The 19923-nt window shown below is 44.1% G+C and overlaps 1 protein-coding gene across 3 annotated transcripts in view; it reads left to right on the top strand.

Annotated features, from left to right (window-relative positions):
* Window positions 1-19923, top strand: part of SESN2 (sestrin 2) — a 45995-nt gene that overhangs the window by 23751 nt on the left and 2321 nt on the right. For 2 of the 3 annotated variants that reach the window (XM_032227162.1, XM_032227160.1), the window contains 7 exons: window positions 7105-7302; window positions 8753-8935; window positions 11230-11442; window positions 13999-14149; window positions 14997-15115; window positions 16087-16277; window positions 19673-19817. In XM_032227162.1, the coding sequence (XP_032083053.1) occupies window positions 7105-7302; window positions 8753-8935; window positions 11230-11442; window positions 13999-14149; window positions 14997-15115; window positions 16087-16277; window positions 19673-19817 (1200 nt within the window). The remainder of the gene's footprint in view (window positions 1-7104; window positions 7303-8752; window positions 8936-11229; window positions 11443-13998; window positions 14150-14996; window positions 15116-16086; window positions 16278-19672; window positions 19818-19923) is intronic. The other variant, XM_032227161.1, reaches the window with a different exon arrangement.

The following is a 19923-nucleotide window of genomic DNA, read 5'->3' as shown; positions in this document are numbered from 1 at the left end:
CAGCCAGGATTAGTGACTCTGTTTCTTTCTTTAATGTACCTGTTTTTAACCATAACCAAGTTTGTTCCCTGTCCACTTTATCTTTTATTTTTTCCAGAAATTGACCATGCAGTGCTTTGTTCTGCCAACTCTCCATTCTTGATTTTATCACATCTTTTCTGTATTCTTGTTTCGTCTGTTGGGCCTTCAGTAGATTTTTGTTCTTTACTTCGATTAATAGATGTTCTTGACTTTCTTTAAATAATCAGCCAGTGCATGTTTTTCTTCTTCAACTGTTTGCTTCACTTGTAATAATCCTCTGCCACCTGATTTTCGGGGCAGATATAGTCTATCAGTATCACCACGTGGATGTAAACTGTAGTGCATTGTCATTAGTTTCCTGGTTTTTTCGGTCCAAAAGGTCCAAATCAGCTTGTGTCCAGTTAACTATGCCAGCTGTGTATCTTATAACTGGTATTGCCCAGGTATTTATGGCCTTGATTGTATTTCCACCATTCAATTTAGATTTCAAAATTTTCCTAACTCTGTTGGTGTACTCTCGTCTGACAATAGTTTTTACTTCTCCATGCTTGATGTTATCCAACTGCAGAATGCCTAAGTATTTGTAGGCTTCATTTTCTTTGCATTTAATTAGTTGGCCATTGGGCATTTCAATTCCCTCAGATGCAGTGATTTTGCCCCTTTTATGGATACAGTGGCGCATTTTTCCATGCCAAACTGCATTGAAATATCGGTGCTGAATACTCGGACTGTATTTGTCAATGATTGGATTTCTATTTCTGACTTTCCATAGAGTTTCAAATCATCCATATATAGTAAATGCGAAATTTTTTCAGCTTTTTTGGCTGTTTGGTAGCCTAATTTCATTTTTTTTAAGATTACTGATAGTGGGATCATTGCGATGATGAAGAGAAGAGGTGAAAGTGAATCACCCTGGAAAATTCCTCGCTTGATATTAACCATTCCGTAGCTCTCATTCCCTACCGCCAACTCAGTTCTCCATTGTTTCATTGCCTTTTCAGTAAAGGATGTAATATTTTTGCTAATGCCAGTTGTTTCTAAGCATTTTATGATCCAACTATGTGGCAGTGAGTCAAATGCCTTTTTGTAATCAATCCAGACCATATTCAAGTTCGTTTTTCTGTTCTTACAATTTTCTAATATCATTTTATCAATTAGAAGCTGATCTTTTGTGCCCCTGCTCCTTCTTTTGTTGCCTTTTTGCTCTACTGGCAAGATGTTGTTTGTTTCCAAATAATCCATCATGTTATCTGCAATAATGCCTGTGAGTAATTTGAAGGTTGTTGGCAAGCATGTTATTGGTCTATAGTTTTCAGGTGTTGTTCCTTTAGTTGGATCTTTCTGAATCAAGTATGTTTTTCCAGTTGTCAACCATTCATCAATTTGGCCCTTTTGTAAAATTTCATTCAGTTGCCTGGCCAATATTGCATGTAAACTGGTCAGATATTTGAGCCAGAAACCATGTAATTGGTCCTTTCCAGGTGATGTCCAATTCTTTACCTTTTTAACTCGATTTTTGACCATCTCAGTTGTTATTTCTAATACTTGCATTTGTTTGTTGCCAATGCTTTTCTCAAAGTCATGTATCCACTTTGCTTCCTTGTTGTAGTCCTTTGCATTTTCCCACAATTCTTTCCAGAATTCAACTGTGGCCTGTTTTTCTGGTTTTTCACTTTTGGTGTCACCATTTACATTAAGACTTTGATAAAACGCCGTTGGTCTGATCGAAATTGCTGATTTTGTTTATATTGGATGATTCGTGCCTCATATCTTTCAATTTTTCTAGCTGTTGCTGTTATCTGCTGTTTTACAATCTCTACAGCTTCATTGATGTTTCTTGTATCCAATCTATATCTCCTGATTAGCCGATCTATGATTTTGTTGTTTTTAAGCCGTTGCTCATGCATGTTCTTTAAGTTACTAGCATCTGCCCTTAATTTTTTATTTTTTGTTCTAAACGGATTTTCCACTTTGGCTTTGATGCTTTTTCTGTTGTATGACTAGGTACTTTAATTTTAATGCCTAGTTCATTAGTGACTATTACAGCTGCGCTGTACATTAACTGGTTTGTTTCCAAGATGGATCCTGGTTCAATTGTTGAAAACACTGCATTAACCATTTTCATGATAGGGGCCAAAATTTTCTTTGGCACAGTTTTTAGTGATGGTAAACGTTGCCTTTCCTCATTAAGCAGAAAATGCTCCATGATCTTATCCTTCAATTCTTTTTGTTTTTGAGTTAGTTCATCAGTTGGTTCAGTGATAACTGGTTCTAGTGGTGGTGATATTATTTCCTCCCCAAGAGCTTCTTCTGGGAGTTCTACTATAATGTCTTTAGTTGTGTCTTGAATATCAGTTATTTCCGCTTGTGATATTGTTTTTTGGGTTTTGCAATTTGCCTGAATTTCCTCATGTTCAACTTCACTAAACACTTTATTCCGTATAATAAATCGCCTTTGATCTGCTAGTCGTTGTTCACTAACATTTGAATCTGGATATTGTTGTTTCCATAATTCATACATTCGCTTTAAATAGCCTCTTTTTTCTGGCTCTGAGTTGTAGTAACAGGCCATTATGGCACGGTTTTCATCTGCACTATATTTTTGTCGTTTTGTTGGCTGGTCCACTTGTAGCCCACTTGTCGACGGATGTCCAGGGACCCCAACATCCGCCGAGGCCCTTGTTAACCCGCGCGACGACCGATGCGGTATGGAATTCTTATTTGTTTTTTTCACCATATTGTATGGGTTGGCGGGGGTTTTTTTTACGGGACCAGATGCCAACCTGATCCCAACCTTCCTCCTTTCTCATCCGGGCTTGGGACCGGCAATGGCGGAGTTTCGTATTATTATTATTATTATTATTATTATTATTATTATTATTATTATTATTTGTGGTTAGTCTTTGGTGAGATTCACAGCCTTTGGGGCTGGTTGGTAGCTCAACAGCTCGAGTCCTAATTAAGGACCTAGGAACTGTTAAGGTAACGTCGGAGGATATAAGCTGTTCCAAGTAGGATGTTTTTTTGTAGAGTCAGAATGTTCAAGTCAGGTAAATTTAAATTTTCCAAATAGCGAGGTAGCCCTTTAGGTATTGCTCCAAGGGCTCCAATTACAATCGGGACAACACACAATTTCTTTTTCTACAGTTGCTCAGCTTCAATTTGCAAGTCCCGGTACTTTGTGATTTTTTCTTGCTGTTTATCTTCAATTCGTGCATTTCCAGGTATTGCAATGTCAATGAACCATACTTTATTCTTTTCAACTATTGTTATGTCAGGTGTGTTGTGGGCCAAGTGCCTATCAGTCTGAATTCTGAAGTCCCACAAGATCTTGACTTTCTCATGGGTACTTGAGAGACCGCCTCCTGCCAGTCACCTCCCAAAGACCTATCAGATCCCACAGACTAGGCCTCCTCCGAATTCCATCTGCCGGCCAATGTCGGCTGGCGACTCCTCGGGGGAGGGCCTTCTCTGTGGCTGCTCCGGCCCTCTGGAACAATCTCCCCATTGAGATCCGGACCCTTACTACCCTTCCGGCCTTCCGCAAAGCAACTAAGACCTGGCTGTTCCGGCAGGCCTGGGGCTGTTGAACTATCCAGCCCCATTCGAGGTTACGACTGTTGTTGAATTTTAAATTGCTGTTTTTTATTTTATTTTTGCATCCCCTCCCCTTTTTATTGTTAGCCGCCCTGAGTCTCTCGGGAATAGGGCGGCATACAAACCAAATAAAATCTAAATCTAATCTAAATCATTCCCTAAAACCTTCTGAACCTGATGTTCCCAAACATCACCCAGCTGGTTTTCATCGCTAAAATGGGATTAAAACTTACAGTCTCCTTGTGATTGGCCCAAAGTCACCCTAGCTGATGTCATGCCTAAGGTGGGAATAGAACTCACAGGCTCCTAGTGATTGGCCAAAAGTCACCCTAGCTGGTGTCATGGCTAAAGGGAAACTAGAACTCCTGGCTTCCTGGTGATTGGCCCAAAGTCACCCTAGCTGATGTCATGCCTAAAATGGGACTAGAACTCACAGGCTCCTAGTGATTGGCCCAAAGTCACCCTAGCTGATGTCATGCCTAAAATGGGACTAGAACTCACAGGCTCCTAGTGATTGGCCCAAAGTCACCCTAGCTGATGTCATGCCTAAGGTGGGGCTAGAACTCACAGGCTCCTAGTGATTGGCCCAAGTCACCCTAGCTGATGTCATGCCTAAGGTGAGGGTAGAACTCGCAGGTTCCTGGTGATTGGCCCAAAGTCACCCTAGCTGGTGTAATGGCTAAAGGGGAAGTAGAACTCCTGGCCTCCTGGTGATTGGCCCAAAGTCACCCTAGCTGAGGTCATGCCTATGGTGGGACTAGAACTCAGAGTCTTCTGGGGATTGCCCCAAGTTACCCTAGCTGGCATCATGGCTAAAGGGGAACTAGAACTCACGGTCTCCTGGTGATTGGCTCAAAGTCATCCTAGCTGTTGTCATTCCTAAAGTGGGACTAGAACTCACAGTCTCCTGGTTTCTACCATTTTTCCTTTACCATTAGACCAAACTGGAGCTCTCTTTTTCGTTCTCTCTCTGTTCTCATGTTGTTTTGAATGACGCTTGCAGAAAGGGGGAGGAGGGGCAAGAGCTGACCTCCTGTCTGATTTCTAGGCAACTGGTCTAATAAGATCAGTAAGGATTTCTGATGTCAGTATGATTTTTCGTGGCAGCAACGAAGTATCTTCTCTTGAAATTAAGCAAGTTGGAGGGAGGGGAGGCATGTGACCAGAATTAGCCTTTTAACATTGTCTTTCTCCACCAATCTACCTTGATGCTTAAAAAGACTTCCCTGGGTTCTGCATGTTGAGTCTGTGTCTTTTGCACGGGGCTTCAGCAGCTGGATATTGTAGCTTCAAAAAATCATCCAGGAGGATGGTCTTGAACTCTGCCCATCCCTGCTTTTAGGACAGCAGTGGCAAATAGTAAACAGTAAACAATAAACAGTACCAGAGTTGGAAGGGGCCTTGGAGGCCATCTAGTCCAACCCCCTGCTCATGCAGGAGACCTGTAGTGCCCGGTGGGGAGTGCTCAAAACAGGTGGATTTAATTTTAAATTAATTACACCCACGTTCCAAGCATTTCAGACGATTACTCCCAGGATTTTAATAACTTTTTTTCTTTTACAATAAACGGCAGCTTCATAGTTGTGACTTTGAAGGGGATCTGGGAAGCTATTGACTGCGGGCATTCAGGTGTGAAACGGACTGGATAGAGAGCATGTCTTGTTTTTCAAAACAGGAAGAACCATTTCAGAGTCAGGCTAATCTTAGAACTGTTGACTAGCATCCCGATTTTGGTAAATAGCCGAGAGAAGCCGTGTGGAAAGCTATGGCTGCGGATAAATCAAGTTCAGTTTGCAGATCTTTCTAAATAAAAAACACCTTCTCCTGTTCTTTCTCCCCGCCCCACCCTCTTCCGCTAGGGTTTTGTTTCCCCAACTTCACTTTGATTGCTATTGTTAGATAATTAGGAATAAGGAAGATGGCAAATGATCCGAGAGACATCCCTGCAGCCTGCTCTGCCTTGCATTCACCCCAAATTGAATACATTTATTGTGAATTTATTTACTTTATTAAATCTATTGACCGATTGAGCATAATTTCTGCTGTACCTATTCTTTGGGAGCTGGTTTAAAGTAATGGACAATGGACACTTTTTAGATAGATAGATAGATAGATAGATAGATAGATAGATAGATAGATAGATAGATAGATAGATAGAGAGAGATAGAGATAGAGATAGAGATAGAGATAGAGATAGATAGATAGATAGAGAGAGAGAGAGAGAGAGAGAGAGAGAGAGAGAGAGAGATAGATAGATAGATAGAATTCTTTATTGGCCAAATGTGATTGGACGCACAAGGAATTTGTCTTTGGTGCATAAGCTCTCAGTGTATATAAAAGATATAAGTGATAAATCAGGATCATAGTCGTCATAAATACATTGGGCCAGTCTCACACACTCATCCCTTCTACTTAGTGATAGTCATAGGATATTAAATAAGCAATCAAAATCATGCTAGGAAACTAAATAAAACAATATAAATTGAAAAAGATGCAAGCAACAAGGTTATAGTTATAAGTAGAAGGAGATAGGCAATAGGAAGAATGAGAAGAATAATAGTAATACAGTCTTAGTAAAAAGTTTGACGGTGTTATGGGAATGAGTTGTTTAGCAGAGTGATGGCATGTGGGGGGAAATCGACAAGATGCGGGGAAAAAATTGACAAAAAATCTTGTTTTCTTGACAAGATTTCAGAAGGGACGAGTGTGTGAGACTGGCCCTCGGTCGCCCAGATAGCTTTGTACCTAAGGCAGGACTAGAACTCACAGACTCCTGCTTTGCACACCTAGTGCCTTAGTCCAGGGGTGAAATTCATTTTTTTTTTACTACCAGTTCTGTGGGTGTGGCTTGGGCGGCGTGGCAGGGGAAGGATACTGCAAAATCTCCATTCCCACCCCACTCTGGGGCGTGCCAGAGGTGGCATTTGCCAGTTCTCTGAGCTACTCAAAGTTCCGCTACCGGTTCTCCAGAACCTGCTGGATTTCACCCCTGCCTTAATCACCACAGCAAACTGTCCCTCGTTGTTTTCTGCCTTTCTCCCAGAGCCGAGGTGGCGCAGTGGTTAGAGTGCAGTACTGCAGCCACTTCAGGTGACTGTTAGCTGCAGTTCAGCGGTTCAAATCTCACCGGCTCAAGGTTGACTCAGCCTTCCATCCTTCCGAGGTGGGTAAAATGAGGACCCAGACTGTGGGGGCAATATGCTGACTCTGTAAACCGCTTAGAGAGGGCTGAAAGCCCTATGAAGCTGTATATAAGTCTAACTACTATTGCTATTGCTATTTGAGATAGCCAAATTCATCCCAAGGGATCTTTGGCAAACCAACTATTTTCCTCTCCTGTTGCTCCAGCAGTAGAAACTATGATGATGTTCTACCTTGCAGGGTCTTTTTTTGCCCATTCTCTGTATATATCAATGTACTTTAACAGCTTAGCTAAATGCTCTGCCCAGCTGAGCTATTCTCTCCCTGCCCTTCTCCTTACTGTAGATCCTACAAGAAGGAGTGGAAAGCACCCAGCGACGCCTCTTCATCGAAGCCTTTGTTTCGACGGGCAGAGTGGATAACATTACCATGGTGATGGGACTACACCCAGAGTACCTGACGAGCTTCTGGAAGACTCAGTACCTCTTGTTGAGGATGGATGGGCCACTGCCGTATCACAAGCGCCACTACATCGCAATCATGGTGAGTGGGCAAGCACCGCAGGGACCTAGATTCAAAGCCCCAGCAGGCAGGGACATGCAGCTCCATAGGAAACTGGGTAGGTGATGTTCTCAGCCCAATGGGTGGTGGTTGTGAATAAAACTTGCTGCCCATGTCACCTTTTACCCCATGAGTATTAGGTGTGAAGAATCAGGGCCATACTCTAAGTTGCAGTTATTGCTCAAGCCTAAAGATCTAGTTAAGTAAGGTTCAGTGCTAAATCAGTGCCAGATAAGGGTCAACGGAATTCAGGAGGGTTTGGACCAGTGGTGGGATTCAGCCAGTTTGCACCTATTCGAGAGAACTGGTTATTAGCTTTCTAAGCAGTTAGGAGAACCAGTTGTTGGAAGAAATCTCCTTTTGTGTTTTTCCCACTTTGCAGGGCTAATCCTGTAAGGAAGGCAGGAAGGAAACATTCTGGTGTTGTTTCTAGCCTAATCTTTATTGACCTGCTTACAGAAACTGCCTCTCCGGTTAACCCTTATTGCATTGTAACAGCTAACGTGAAGCACCATCAACGTGAGTGACATTGAGTTGGTCATGCCCATCCAGTCACACGACCACCAAGCCCCACCTACCCAGCTGGTCATTAAGGCAGAGAACCGGTTGTTAAATTATTTGAATCCCACCACTGGTTTGGACTTACATCATTTGTGGCAACGTAATGATTCTAGACTGACGTCTCGCTTAACTCAGCCCACCCAGCTCAGTCTGCTCTTTTGCTACAATGAGCGGTCATTCTGGGTGGGGAATTCTGGAGACTGAATTCTACCCATCCAAGTTGCCAAGGTGGAGAAACACTGCTAGGACTAAAATTACAAATAAAACTAAAAAAAAAAAAAGACCCTCATTTCGATTTCCTGCCATTGCTGTAGATAGCACTAAACTAGATGGATCAAAGTCAGTCTTGATATTGATTCCTAGATATCTCTCCCTTCTTCTGGAAATTACGTCTTGCCCACATGGGAATGTGAAAAATAACGGGCCTCTAGCAGCCTACAGGGATGTGATGGCTCAGTGGCTAAGATGCTGAGCTTGTCGATCAGAAAGGTTGGCAGTTTGGCAGTTCGAATCCCTAGTGCCACGTAACAAAGTGAGGTCCAATTACTTGTCCCAGCTTCTGTCAATCTAGCACTTCGAAAGCACCTAAAAATGCAAGTAGAAAATAGGGACCATTTTGGTGGGAAGGCAACAGTGTTCCGTGCGCCTTTGTCATTTAGTCATGCCGGCCACATGACCACGGAGACATCTTCAGACAGCGCTGGCTCTTTGGCTTTGAAACAGAGATGAGCTTAGAGTCGGGACCAGCACATATGTCCGAGGGGAACCTTTACCTTTACCAAGTACCTCGTGGGCATATTTTGCACCTCTGCATTAGATCCTCACAGGTTGCCCCTGGGAGTTACTTTACAATATTTCCCTTCTATTTCAGGCAGCTGCCAGGCATCACTGTTCCTACCTGGTGGGCTTCCACATGGGAGAGTTTCTGCAGGTTGGAGGGGACCCAGCCTGGCTGCGAGGTTTGCAGTATGCTCCGCAGAAACTCAGGAACCTGAATGAAATCAACAAGATCCTAGCTCACCGGCCTTGGCTGATCACTAAGGAGCACATTGAAGTGAGTGCCAAACTTAGTGGAAAGTGAGTTGGATCAAACTAACTTGGAGCTATTTTTGTTTCCTGCAGTCAAAAGAAGACGGCAAATATTTCATTTTCCTATCATTTCTTTTTTTTTTTTTTGTAAAACCAGTTTGTCCGGCAACTTGGTTCTTTCCACACTAAGCCATAAACTCTGATTTACAGTCCATAATGCCTGGGTTCATGTGACACACTAAGACAAAACCAAATAAACAAAATTATAGCATTGCACAAGGAAGGAGACATCTCAAGAATTAGTGTCTTGAAGCAAATTCCTCTGGGGAATTTCCTTTGTCCATTTTACTTTTGTAGATGGTTTTGTATCTTTCCTAATGAGACAAATAATGATTTGGGGTAGGCTGGGGAATTCTGGGAGTTGAAATCCACAAGCTTTAAAGTTGCCAAGATTGGACACTCCTGCTTTACAGGAAAGCTGCTGTCTTCTCCCTAAATACAGAATAACAGAGTTGGAAAGGACTTTGGAGGTCTTCTAGTCCAACCCCCTGCTCAGGTCAGAAACCCTATATATACCCTGATGGGGAACCTATGGCACATGGGCTAGAAGTGACACACAGAGCCATCTCTCCGGGCACATGAGCCGTTGCCTGTTGCTCTTCCAGGTTCCGGACCACCGGCCAGCTGGACTTCATGCGCACAGGAGCACCGGAAACCGGAAGAGCAGCTGCCCGGTGTGCATGCACATGCCAGGAAGATGAACTTCCAGTTTCTGGCACGCACATGCACACCAGCCACGCGGTCTTCTGGCATCTTGTGCGCATGCACAGGCGAAAACCCGCTGGCCAGTGTGCATGCATGCTCTGGAAACCAGAAAGATTGTCTTTCCGGCACATGCATGTGCACTGGGCAGCTGCTCTTCCAGTTTCTGGCACCATGTGCACGCATGCTCCCTTTTCGGCACTCGGTGCCAGAAAGGTTCGCCAACACTGCCTTATACCATCTCAGACAAATGGTTATCGAATCTCTTCTTAGAAACCTTAAAAGCCGCTTGATAAATGGGATGGAGATTACTAATACTGTTATTGTGAATTGGATTAATATGAAAACCAGGTAAGAACTAGCAAATAAAAATGTGGCCAACCTCCATGTTATGAAAGCAATGCTGCGCTTGAAATCTCGTAGCTACGTTAAGGGTACAGTGTGCCTGGAGGCATTTTTATTGGGATTTGACCAATGAGGGCATTCAGTACCTGCGGGATTATCTCCATCTACCACTTGAAATTATGCCTGCCACTTTGCGTCGCAGCCGTCCTGAAACAGGCAGACCCAGGCCCAAAGGTTTAGAGCAGTGTTTCTCAACCTTGGCAACTTGAAGATGTCCGGACTTCAACTCCCAGAATTCCCCAGCCAGCGAATGCTGGCTGGGGAATTCTGGGAGTTGAAGTCCAGACATCTTCAAGTTGCCAAGGTTGAGAAACACTGGTTTAGAGGGTGAACCTCCTGCTCGTCTTACACGAGGGGAAGCTGATAGGGATACCTATAGAAGAAGCGCAGCTCCTCCTGGTGCAGACCAAAAGGCAGAAGCTGGTGCTGGGTCAGCTACTGAATTTCAATTTAGAAGTGGATATTTGGACGTGGGGCGTGGTCAACCCCCTCTCAGTAGAAAACTGTTGCTGTTATTTGCATCTTGTGTATAGTAAAAAGGTGAAGAAGAAAAAAGACATTCTCCCTTTACGTGCGGTTAAATACAAGGATTATATAAGTTTGACAAAGGCGATGGAGATTATGAGCAATGTTAGTGTGAATTGGATCAATATGAATGATAGCTAGTCAAATTTGTTGATACACAACAGAGAAATGTTCAGATTGAACAAGAAAGGCATAGATGAAGATAGAGAGAAAGGTGAGGAGTCAGGCACTTCTTGTTTAGGTATGTTGGAACAATATAATGAGGATTACTTAAATTTGATAAATGTGATGGGGATTACTAATACTGTTATTGTGAATTGGATTAATATGAATGATACTCAGAACCAACTCTGTTCACACACAATGTGGATGTATATTTAAAATAATAATAATAATAATATATTTTTAAAAAATCTTCAATGTTGGAGCGCCCACAACTTCCGGAGGCGAATCATCCAAATGATTAATAGTTCTAACTGTCAGGAAATCTCTCCTTAGTTCTAGGTTGCTTCCCCCCTTGGTTAGTTTCCACCCATTGCTGCTTGTCCTGTGCTCAGGGGCTTTGGAGAGAATACATTGATTTGAGGCAGAGAGCTGAGAGATTTTTTTTGGATTTCTTTCTTCCAGGCCCTGCTAAAAACTGGGGAAAACAGTTGGTCTCTAGCCGAGCTCATCCAGGCCTTGGTCTTGCTGACACACTACCACTCGCTGGCTTCCTTCGTGTTCGGCTGCGGCATCAACCTGGAGCTTGACCAGGAAACTGGGCACATCTTCCAACCACCTTCGCCACGCAGCTGCGACGGTAGCCCCAGCTCGGAAGATGGGACAAACAGTTCCAGTGTAAGCCCATTATGGGGAGATGGATCCTGGTGGCTTTTTTTTTTTAATGCATTTAGGGAGCCCTTAAAGTTGGAGTAAAACTGGCCCCAAAGTGGGTGGGCCCTGGTTGGCATGGGGGGCACAGTATCTTGCGAGGTAGGCAGTCACAATGCCTTTGCCTGGGACTCCCAAAGGTGCTTTTTCAAGAGGCAACTGGACTTCCTGGTTTTTCTTTGAAGATGCTTCGCTTCCCATCCAAGAAGCTTCTTCAGCTCTCTTCCGTAGAACCAAAGAAGCTTCTTGGATGAGGAGCGAAACATCTTCAAAGGAAAACCAGAAAGTCCAGTTGCCTCTTGAAAAAACACCTTTGGGACATCCACGACCTGGATGGCTGAGAATCTCCATGGACTTTTTGACTGGGAAGTTAAACCACCATTCCACCATTGCCACCATTCACTTAGTGACCATTCTAAGTTACAACAGCACTGGAAAAAGGTGACTTAAGGCCTGTCCTCAGACTTACAACGGTTGCAACATCCCCACAGTCATGTGATCAAAATTCAAGGGCTTGGAAACTGGCATGCATTTTGATGGTTGCAACATACCAGGGTCGTTTGTGACCTTATGATTGTTGTTTGTGACCTTCACAACCAACCTTTGACAAGCAGAGACAACTAATGATTGCATGATTCATTTAACAACTGCATTGACTCTCTTAATAACTGTGGCAAGAAAGGTCGTAAAGTCAGAACTCACTTAACAATTGCCTTGCTTAGCAACAAAAATCCTGTCCCCAATTGTGGTTGTAAGTTGATGACTAATTAATTACATTGCTGATTTTTCCTCTACAGTCATCATCCTCTTCCTCCTCCTCCTCCCCTTCCCCCTCTTCCTCCTCCCTGGATAATCCCAAAACAGGCAACATAGTGTAGTGATGGTGTGAAATTAATGACTGGGGAGACCCAACTTAATTTTAAGCCACTGAATCCAGAATGAATTAAACCATCCTGGGTCCTTCTCCCATAACAACAATTTCTACCCCCAAAAATAAATAAAAAGATGCCACCAAATGGATAGGCATCTCCCGACTTCTGCTGTCTCTGGGCTGGATTCAGCCACAAGATTCAAGTCCCCAAAACTCGCACAGAATCCAGCAAACGAGGGCGTAGCACAGCATAGTAAACCCCACTTGCTGAGTAGCAGCGAAGGGACTCTCTAACACTAGCAAAACCAAGATTAACTCTGAGCCAAGGGCGAGGCAAAAGCAGTCAATGGAAACTCGGTTGTTTACTATTGCTCGGTGGTTAGAGAGAAGGAGAGATCTTCAAAACCCTGGTTGGTCTTTGCTTAGGGTATTGGGCAAACGTGAAGAATTTCCTGGTGAAGCAGTTCTGTGGTTTTTCAGAGGGAGGTCCGAAAACCATGCCATCCGGTTTAGAGAAGATGGGTACACTCTTGCAAAGAAGGCAAGAAGGTAGATTGTTGGGACCAGTTTTTTAGAATAGAATAGAGCTGCAAGGAAATGTTGGAAATGTTTATTCCATTTGTATGCTGCCCTATTCCCGAGGGACTCAGGGCGGCTAACAAACAAAGGTAGGGGGGGAATACAAACAACAAAACAGAAGACAAAACAAGTTAAAAACAAGCAACAGTCGCAACAAGTCAAGTGGGGCTGGGAACTCATCTGCCCCAGGCCTGCCGGAACAGCCAAGTTTTAATGGCTTTGCGGAAAGCCTGAAGGGTGGTGAGGGTCCGGATCTCCACGGGGTGATCGTTCCAGAGGGCTGGAGCAGCCACAGAGAAGGCCCTCCCCCGAGGGGTCGACAGTCGACATTGGCTAGCAGATGGTATTCGGAGGAGGCCTAATCTGTGGGATCTAATTGGTCATAGGGAGGTAATTGGCAGGAGGCGGTCTCTCAAGTACCCAAGGGACCTTGGAGGTCTTCTAGTCCAGCCCCCTGCTCAAGCAGGAGAACCTATACTATTTCAGATAAGTGACTGCCTCGTCTCTTCTTAAAAACCTCCAGGGAGGGAGCATCCAAGGTTTCCCAAAGACAAACTATTCCACTGGTTAATTGTCCTCACTGTTAGGAAGTTTCTCCTTAATTCCAGATTGCTTCCCTGTTTGATTAATTTCCAGCTATTATTTCTTGTCCTGCCCTCTGGTGCTTTGCAGAATAATTTGACTCCCTCTTCTTTGTGGCAGCCCCTCAAATACTGGAAGACTGCTATCACGTCTAATTCCTCTCTTCCTTGGACTAGCCAGAAGCCGTTCTTCATATGGTTTAGTCTCCAGGCCTTTGATCATCTTAGTTGTTTTTCTCTGAACTTTTTCCAAAGTCTCAACATCTTTTTTGTAGTATGGTGACCAAAATTGGTTGCAGTATTCCAGGTGTGGTCCTACTAGAGTTTGCTTTGTTCCCCCGCTACTCGTCCCGACCAGGATTTCACCAGTGGTAGAAGAGTTCAACAGATAGTAAAGGCAAAGCATAGGAATGCAACATTGCCGCTGAATTGTGAAGTAAGGCAGGTGGATTGCTGCCTGAAATGATCTTCCCTGTTCTCACTTTTCCTCAGAGCAATGATGCTATGGAGGATGTGGAAATGCTGATGGAGAGGATGAAACTACTGCAGGAGTGCCAGCTGGAGGAAGAAGGTGTCACCCAGGAAGAGATGGAGACCCGCTTTGAGATGGAAAAGAGAGAGAGCCTACTTGTGACTCCCTCAGGTGAGGCAGGGCTACCTCTGAAGAGCGTTGAGACTTCCACCCATTCAGAGTTTTAGTCAAACGACCTAGTGGAGAATGGCTTGGAGATCTGGAATCTTTTGGTGTGCACGTTTCATCCATCCCCTCAAAAATCCAACCAAACCTTTTGATGTACGAGCAGTAATGGCGCAGTGGTTAGAATGCAGTATTGCAGACTAATTATGCTGACTGCCAGCAGTTCGATCCTTGCCGGCTCAAAGTTGACTCAGCCTTCCATCCTTCTGAGGTCGATAAAATGAGGACCCAGATTGTTACGGGCAAGAGGCTGACTGTAAACTAGTGTCCCTCAACCAAGGATCGGATCCATGGAGAGAGAGGTGTTTCCATGGCCTGAGGGGGTGTGGTCTTTTGGGCTGCCTGTATCCCGTGGATGGGGAGTATGCTTGTTTGCATGACCCGGTTTCTGGCATGCTGTGGACCAGTGGCGGTCTATGGCCAGGGGGTTGGGGACCCCTGCTGTAAACCGCTTTGAGAGGGCTGTAAAGTACTATGAAGCAGTATGTAAGTCTTAATAGCAATAGCACTGAGACATATATACCTCTTCACAGGGCTTTACAGTCCTCTCTAAGCGGTTTACAGAGTCAGCATATTGCCCCACAACAATCTGGGTCCTCATTTTACCCACCTCGGAAGGATGGAAGGCTGAGTCAACCTTCAGGCTGGTGGGATTTGATCTGCAGCCGGCAGTCAGCAGAAGTAGCCTGCAGTACTGCACTCTAACCACTGTGCCACCGAGGCTCGTAGCTTAAGTACTATTGATGGCATCACAACATGGTTTACGTGTGTTTGTTTTGATTCCTATCTCCAGCAGACATTGTTGAACACTCCCTGCCCCCCAACGTTCTGTGCTTTGTGGAGGATCCAGAGTTTGGTTACAAGGATTTCACCAGGAGAGGAGAGCAGACACCTCCCACTTTCCGAGCCCAGGTAGCGTGAGTCATGCTTTGGATACATGCTTATCCCCATCCCCAACAGAATGTCAAAAATCACACAGCACACACTAATCAAATGATGAATCGTTTGGTTTGGCTTAATTAATGTGTTCTGTAAATCTACCCTTTGGCTGTATGAACTAGGGTTCATAGTTTAATACTAGAAGTGAGCCAGGTGATAAGTAGCTCAGCATGATAGTTTGTGCACTGGTTTATATGGTTTAAATAAACTGGGACGCAGTGGCTCAGTGGCTAGGATACTGAGCTTGTCGATCAGAAAGGTCAGCAGTCCAAATCCCTAGCGCCGCATAATGGAGTGAGCTCCCGTTACTTGTCCCAGCTTCTGCCAACCTAGCAGGTCGAAAGTATGTAAAAAATGCAAGTAGAAAAATAGGGACCACCTTTAGCAGTAGCAATAGCAATAGCAGTTAGACTTATATACCGCTTCATAGGGCTTTCAGCCCTCTCTAAGCGGTTTACAGAGTCAGCATATCGCCCCCACAGTCTGGGTCCTCATTTCGCCCACCTCGGAAGGATGGAAGGCTGAGTCAACCTTGAACCGGTGAGATTAGAACTGCTGAACTGCAGATAACAGTCAGCTGAAGTAGCCTGCAGTACTGCACCCTAACCACTGCGCCACCTCAGCCCTTTGGTGGGAAGGTAACAGCGTTCCATGAGCCTTCGGCCTTTAGTCATGCCAGCCACATGACCACGGAGAACATCTTTGGACAGCCCTGGCTCTTCGGGTTTGAAAAGGAGATGAGCACCGCCCCCTAGAGTCGGGAACATCTAACAGATATATCTGAGGGGAACCTTTACCTTTACCTTATGGCTTAGCTTTTGATATGAACTCAGCTGTAGTGACTTCCTGGATGGCATTGGCTTGAAGGAGATGTCACCTTTATTGTAAAGCTAATCCTGGTTTAGTGCAGATTCTAGATCCAACCTGCATTTCACCTCCTACAGGACTACACCTGGGAAGATCATGGTTACTCGCTTATCAACCGGCTGTACCCTGATGTGGGACAACTGTTGGACGAGAAATTCCAAGTAGTGTACAATCTGACCTACAACACCATAGCCATGCACAGTGGGGTGGACACATCCATGCTCCGGAGGGCTATCTGGAATTATGTCCACTGCGTCTTTGGCATTAGGTAAGTTGCTTCAACATCCTCTTTTTCCATCCCTCCTGCAATTCTTTGTCTTCGTACTTGCTAGATTTGGGTAAACGGTATCCAGATTTTTCCTTCTGCCTTGCTTTTGGCACAGACCAATGTGCATCCTTAATCATCGGAAAAAGAAGAAAATGGCCCAACTACAGGTGGTTCTCTACTGAGCAACACAAATTTTGGGCTCTGTGGTGGTCGTAAGCAAGACGTTTGTTAACAAGATGTTTGTTAAGCGAGTTTTGCCTCCTTTTACAACCTATCTTGCCACAGTTGTTAAGTGAATTGCTGCAGTTGTCAAGTGAGGTTGTTCAGTGAATCTGGCTTCCCCCATTGATCTGTTTGTCAGAAATGATCTGGGACACTGCAACTGTCACAAATTATGACTCTGTAGCAGTGGTGGGTTCCGGCCGGTACACCCCGGTACGGGTGTACTGGTACCTGCTGAGAGCCACAGGCACCGTTCCTGTACAGGCCCACCCACCCACCCACTCCCCTTACCTCTATTTGAGTCAACCGGGGCATTTGCACATGTGCATGCAGTGTACGGCGCCTGCACGATGCTCCACTGAGCAGCTGGAGCATCGCAGGGCAGTGATATGCATGCATGCACAACTCACGAGCATGTGGTGGACGCCCGCCCCCGTTGCAGAGTACCATTTGCGATGGTATCCGGAATCCACCACTTCTCTGTAGCCAAGTGTCTCAATTTTCATCACATGACCGTCATCGTAAGTGTGAAAAGTGCTCATGAGTCACTTCTTTCAGTGCTGTTGTTAACTTAGAATGGTCACTTAACAAGCTGTTGTACATCAAGAACAAACTAATGGAGCTGTTTTGCCTACAGTGGCAAGCCATGTTAAGCAGCAATAGGAGTTTGGGCCTACTGTGTTACTTCCCTTCTCTTCTCCCCTGATCTGCATAGCTAGTTTATTTCTGGTTTTAAATCATGCTGGTTCAGCCGATCCCGGCTGAGCTGTTGTTTGCCAGCATGTACAAAGCAGGGGGAGGTTTGCTTTTCAGTAGGGAATAACCGAGAGCACCGGAGAGAGATGGAGGCTGTGAGTCCAAAGTTCAGTGTATAATTTAAAGGGCGGCCTGGCAGGGCAGGTGAACAAGTGACTGAGAGCATCCTTGTCCTGTCAAACAAATTGCCTGAGGTAAATCAGTTGTGTGCGGTGTGGCCAGGTGACTTTAGGATGGATGGCTATGCAGAGACGGCAGCCGCTGGTGCGGTGACTAAAGGACGTGAATCATCTAATTTACAAGAGATAGGAAATAAGGCATGCTCAAAGCATGAGGGAGAACTTGTTTCCTTCTTGCCTGCATGTAAACTGAGGAAACCTTTTACAGCAAGGACCGGACAGAGGATGGATTTCACACAGCCTCCCTTCTCCATTTTTTTTTATTGTTTCAGAAGACTTTCAAGACCAGCCTGCCAAAATGCAATAATGAATCGCTGATTTGGGGCCATGGTTTCCTTCTGAAACCAAACCTTCGCCGGTTTTATTTTTTGAAAATTTTTATTAAGCAGTTTTTAAAAAAAAAATACAAAAAGAAAAAATATTATTTTGCAATTTCCTTCTGTACAACATTTCCACTTCGGTATACATCCATTGTAAATGCACTTCTCCCCCCCTTATTTCAGTTTCTCTTTGTCTATATATGTGATACTATTATATACAGTCCTTAATTTACAATTTATACGTGTTTGTTCATCTCTACCTATACATTGTTAATTTCTAACTCCCATGTCTTCTTCATGTAGTCTTTCCTTAAGCTTTACACCTGTCCTCTGGCCATTTGTACCACTCGTTCCATACCATATAATATTCCGTTTCCTCCTTTTCTTTTATTTCTATTGTAAATTTGTCCATCTCTGCATACTCTTTCATGATAACTTTCCCCTCTGTTGGTATATTATTATTCTTCCAATTTTGTGCATATGTTATTCTCACTGCCGCTAGGATATGTATAATTAAATATTATGGTTTTTTGTCATAATTCCTTGTAGGTATTCCCAATAGAAATAATTCCGGTTTCATATCTATTTGCTGTTTAATGATTTCTTCGAGCCATTTTCTTATTCTATTCCAATATTTAGCCTTTGGGCATAACCACCACATGTGCTAATATGTTCCTTGATTTTGCCTACATTTCTAACAGTCTGGTGATAAGTTTGGGTATATTTTATCCAGGTTCCCTGGTTTTAAATGTGTGTGTTTTTCTAGGAAGCCCCATGGACCAAAAATTCAATCTCAGCCATTTCATTGATAGCTTTGCACTACAAGTTATATAGTTCCTTAGATATTTTTCTTTTTCAATTTAAAAAAAATGCACCACACTTGCCACTATTAACTACTAAACCCTCCCCCCAATAATACCAAAAAAACCCAAACCCTTCCCTCCTCCCCGCCCACCTTCCTGGCCTTAAGGAAAGAAAGAGGGATGATGCAAATGTTGGCTTGCTGGCATTAAATTGGAGACAATCTCGCCATACAAATTCTCCTGACCACCTGCTTTGCATGGAGAAGTTCCCAGTTCAAGCTCTGGCACTGTAAAAATTTTTTAAAAAATCTTGGCAGACCTATTTTATCTTTAAAATAGAACTGTCCGAGGCAACCTGGCGCTCTAGGGCCCTTGAACGAGATCCCTGGATTACTGTCAGAAATCCTCTACCAGCCATTTTTCCATGCTTCCTGTGCAGTGGTGGGATTCAAATAATTTAACAACCGGTTCTCTGTCCTAATGACCAGCTGGGTAGGCTGAACTCAGTGGTCATGTGACTGGGTGGGTGTGGCCAACTCAATGTCACACGCCTCAATGGGCGTGCTTCACCTTAGCTGTGACAGTGTCATCAGGGTTAACCGGAGAGGCAGTTTCTGTAAGCAGGGAAATAAAGATTAGGCTAGAAACAACACCAGAATGTTTCCTTCCTGCCTTCCTTACAGGATTAGTCCTGCAAATGGGGGGGGGGGGGAAACAAAAAGGAGATTTCTTCCAAAAACCGGTTCTCTGAACTGCTTAGAAAGTTAACAACCGGTTCTCCCGAATAGGTGCGGACTGGCTGAATCCCGCCACTGTTCCTGTGCAAGAAAATAAATAAGATGGTTTAGAAAATAATCCAGAGAAAAATGGAGGTGTAAATATTATTTTTAAAAAGTGATGTTATAGCGGTTTAGATTTGACTTTGTATTCATGGCCTGCTCTCAGTTGACCATTTCCAAGGAAGACAGTACAGGTAGTCCTCAACATACAACAGTTCATTTAGTGACCATTCAAAGTTACAAAGGCACTGAAAAAAGTGAGTTACGACCGTTTTTCACGGTTGCAACCTTTGCAGCATCCCCGTGATTATAAAGTCCATATGTGATCTCTTGTAGGTACGATGACTATGATTACAGGGAAGTGAACCAGCTTTTGGAACGGAGCCTGAAAATCTACATCAAAACCGTGGCCTGCTACCCAGAGAAAACCACTAAAAGAATGTACACTCATTTCTGGAGACACTTCAAACATTCGGAAAAGGTAAATCGAGGTCTACTGGGTGATGGGTTGTTGGGCTTCCCTACTTCGAATCACTGATTGACCAACGTTGGGGTTGCATGTCACATTCAGTGAGCATATGTTTCCT

Source organism: Thamnophis elegans, chromosome 12 (genome assembly GCF_009769535.1).
Source record: "Thamnophis elegans isolate rThaEle1 chromosome 12, rThaEle1.pri, whole genome shotgun sequence".
In the NCBI taxonomy this organism is placed as follows: domain Eukaryota; kingdom Metazoa; phylum Chordata; class Lepidosauria; order Squamata; family Colubridae; genus Thamnophis; species Thamnophis elegans.
This window is presented reverse-complemented; position numbering and strand designations above follow the sequence as displayed.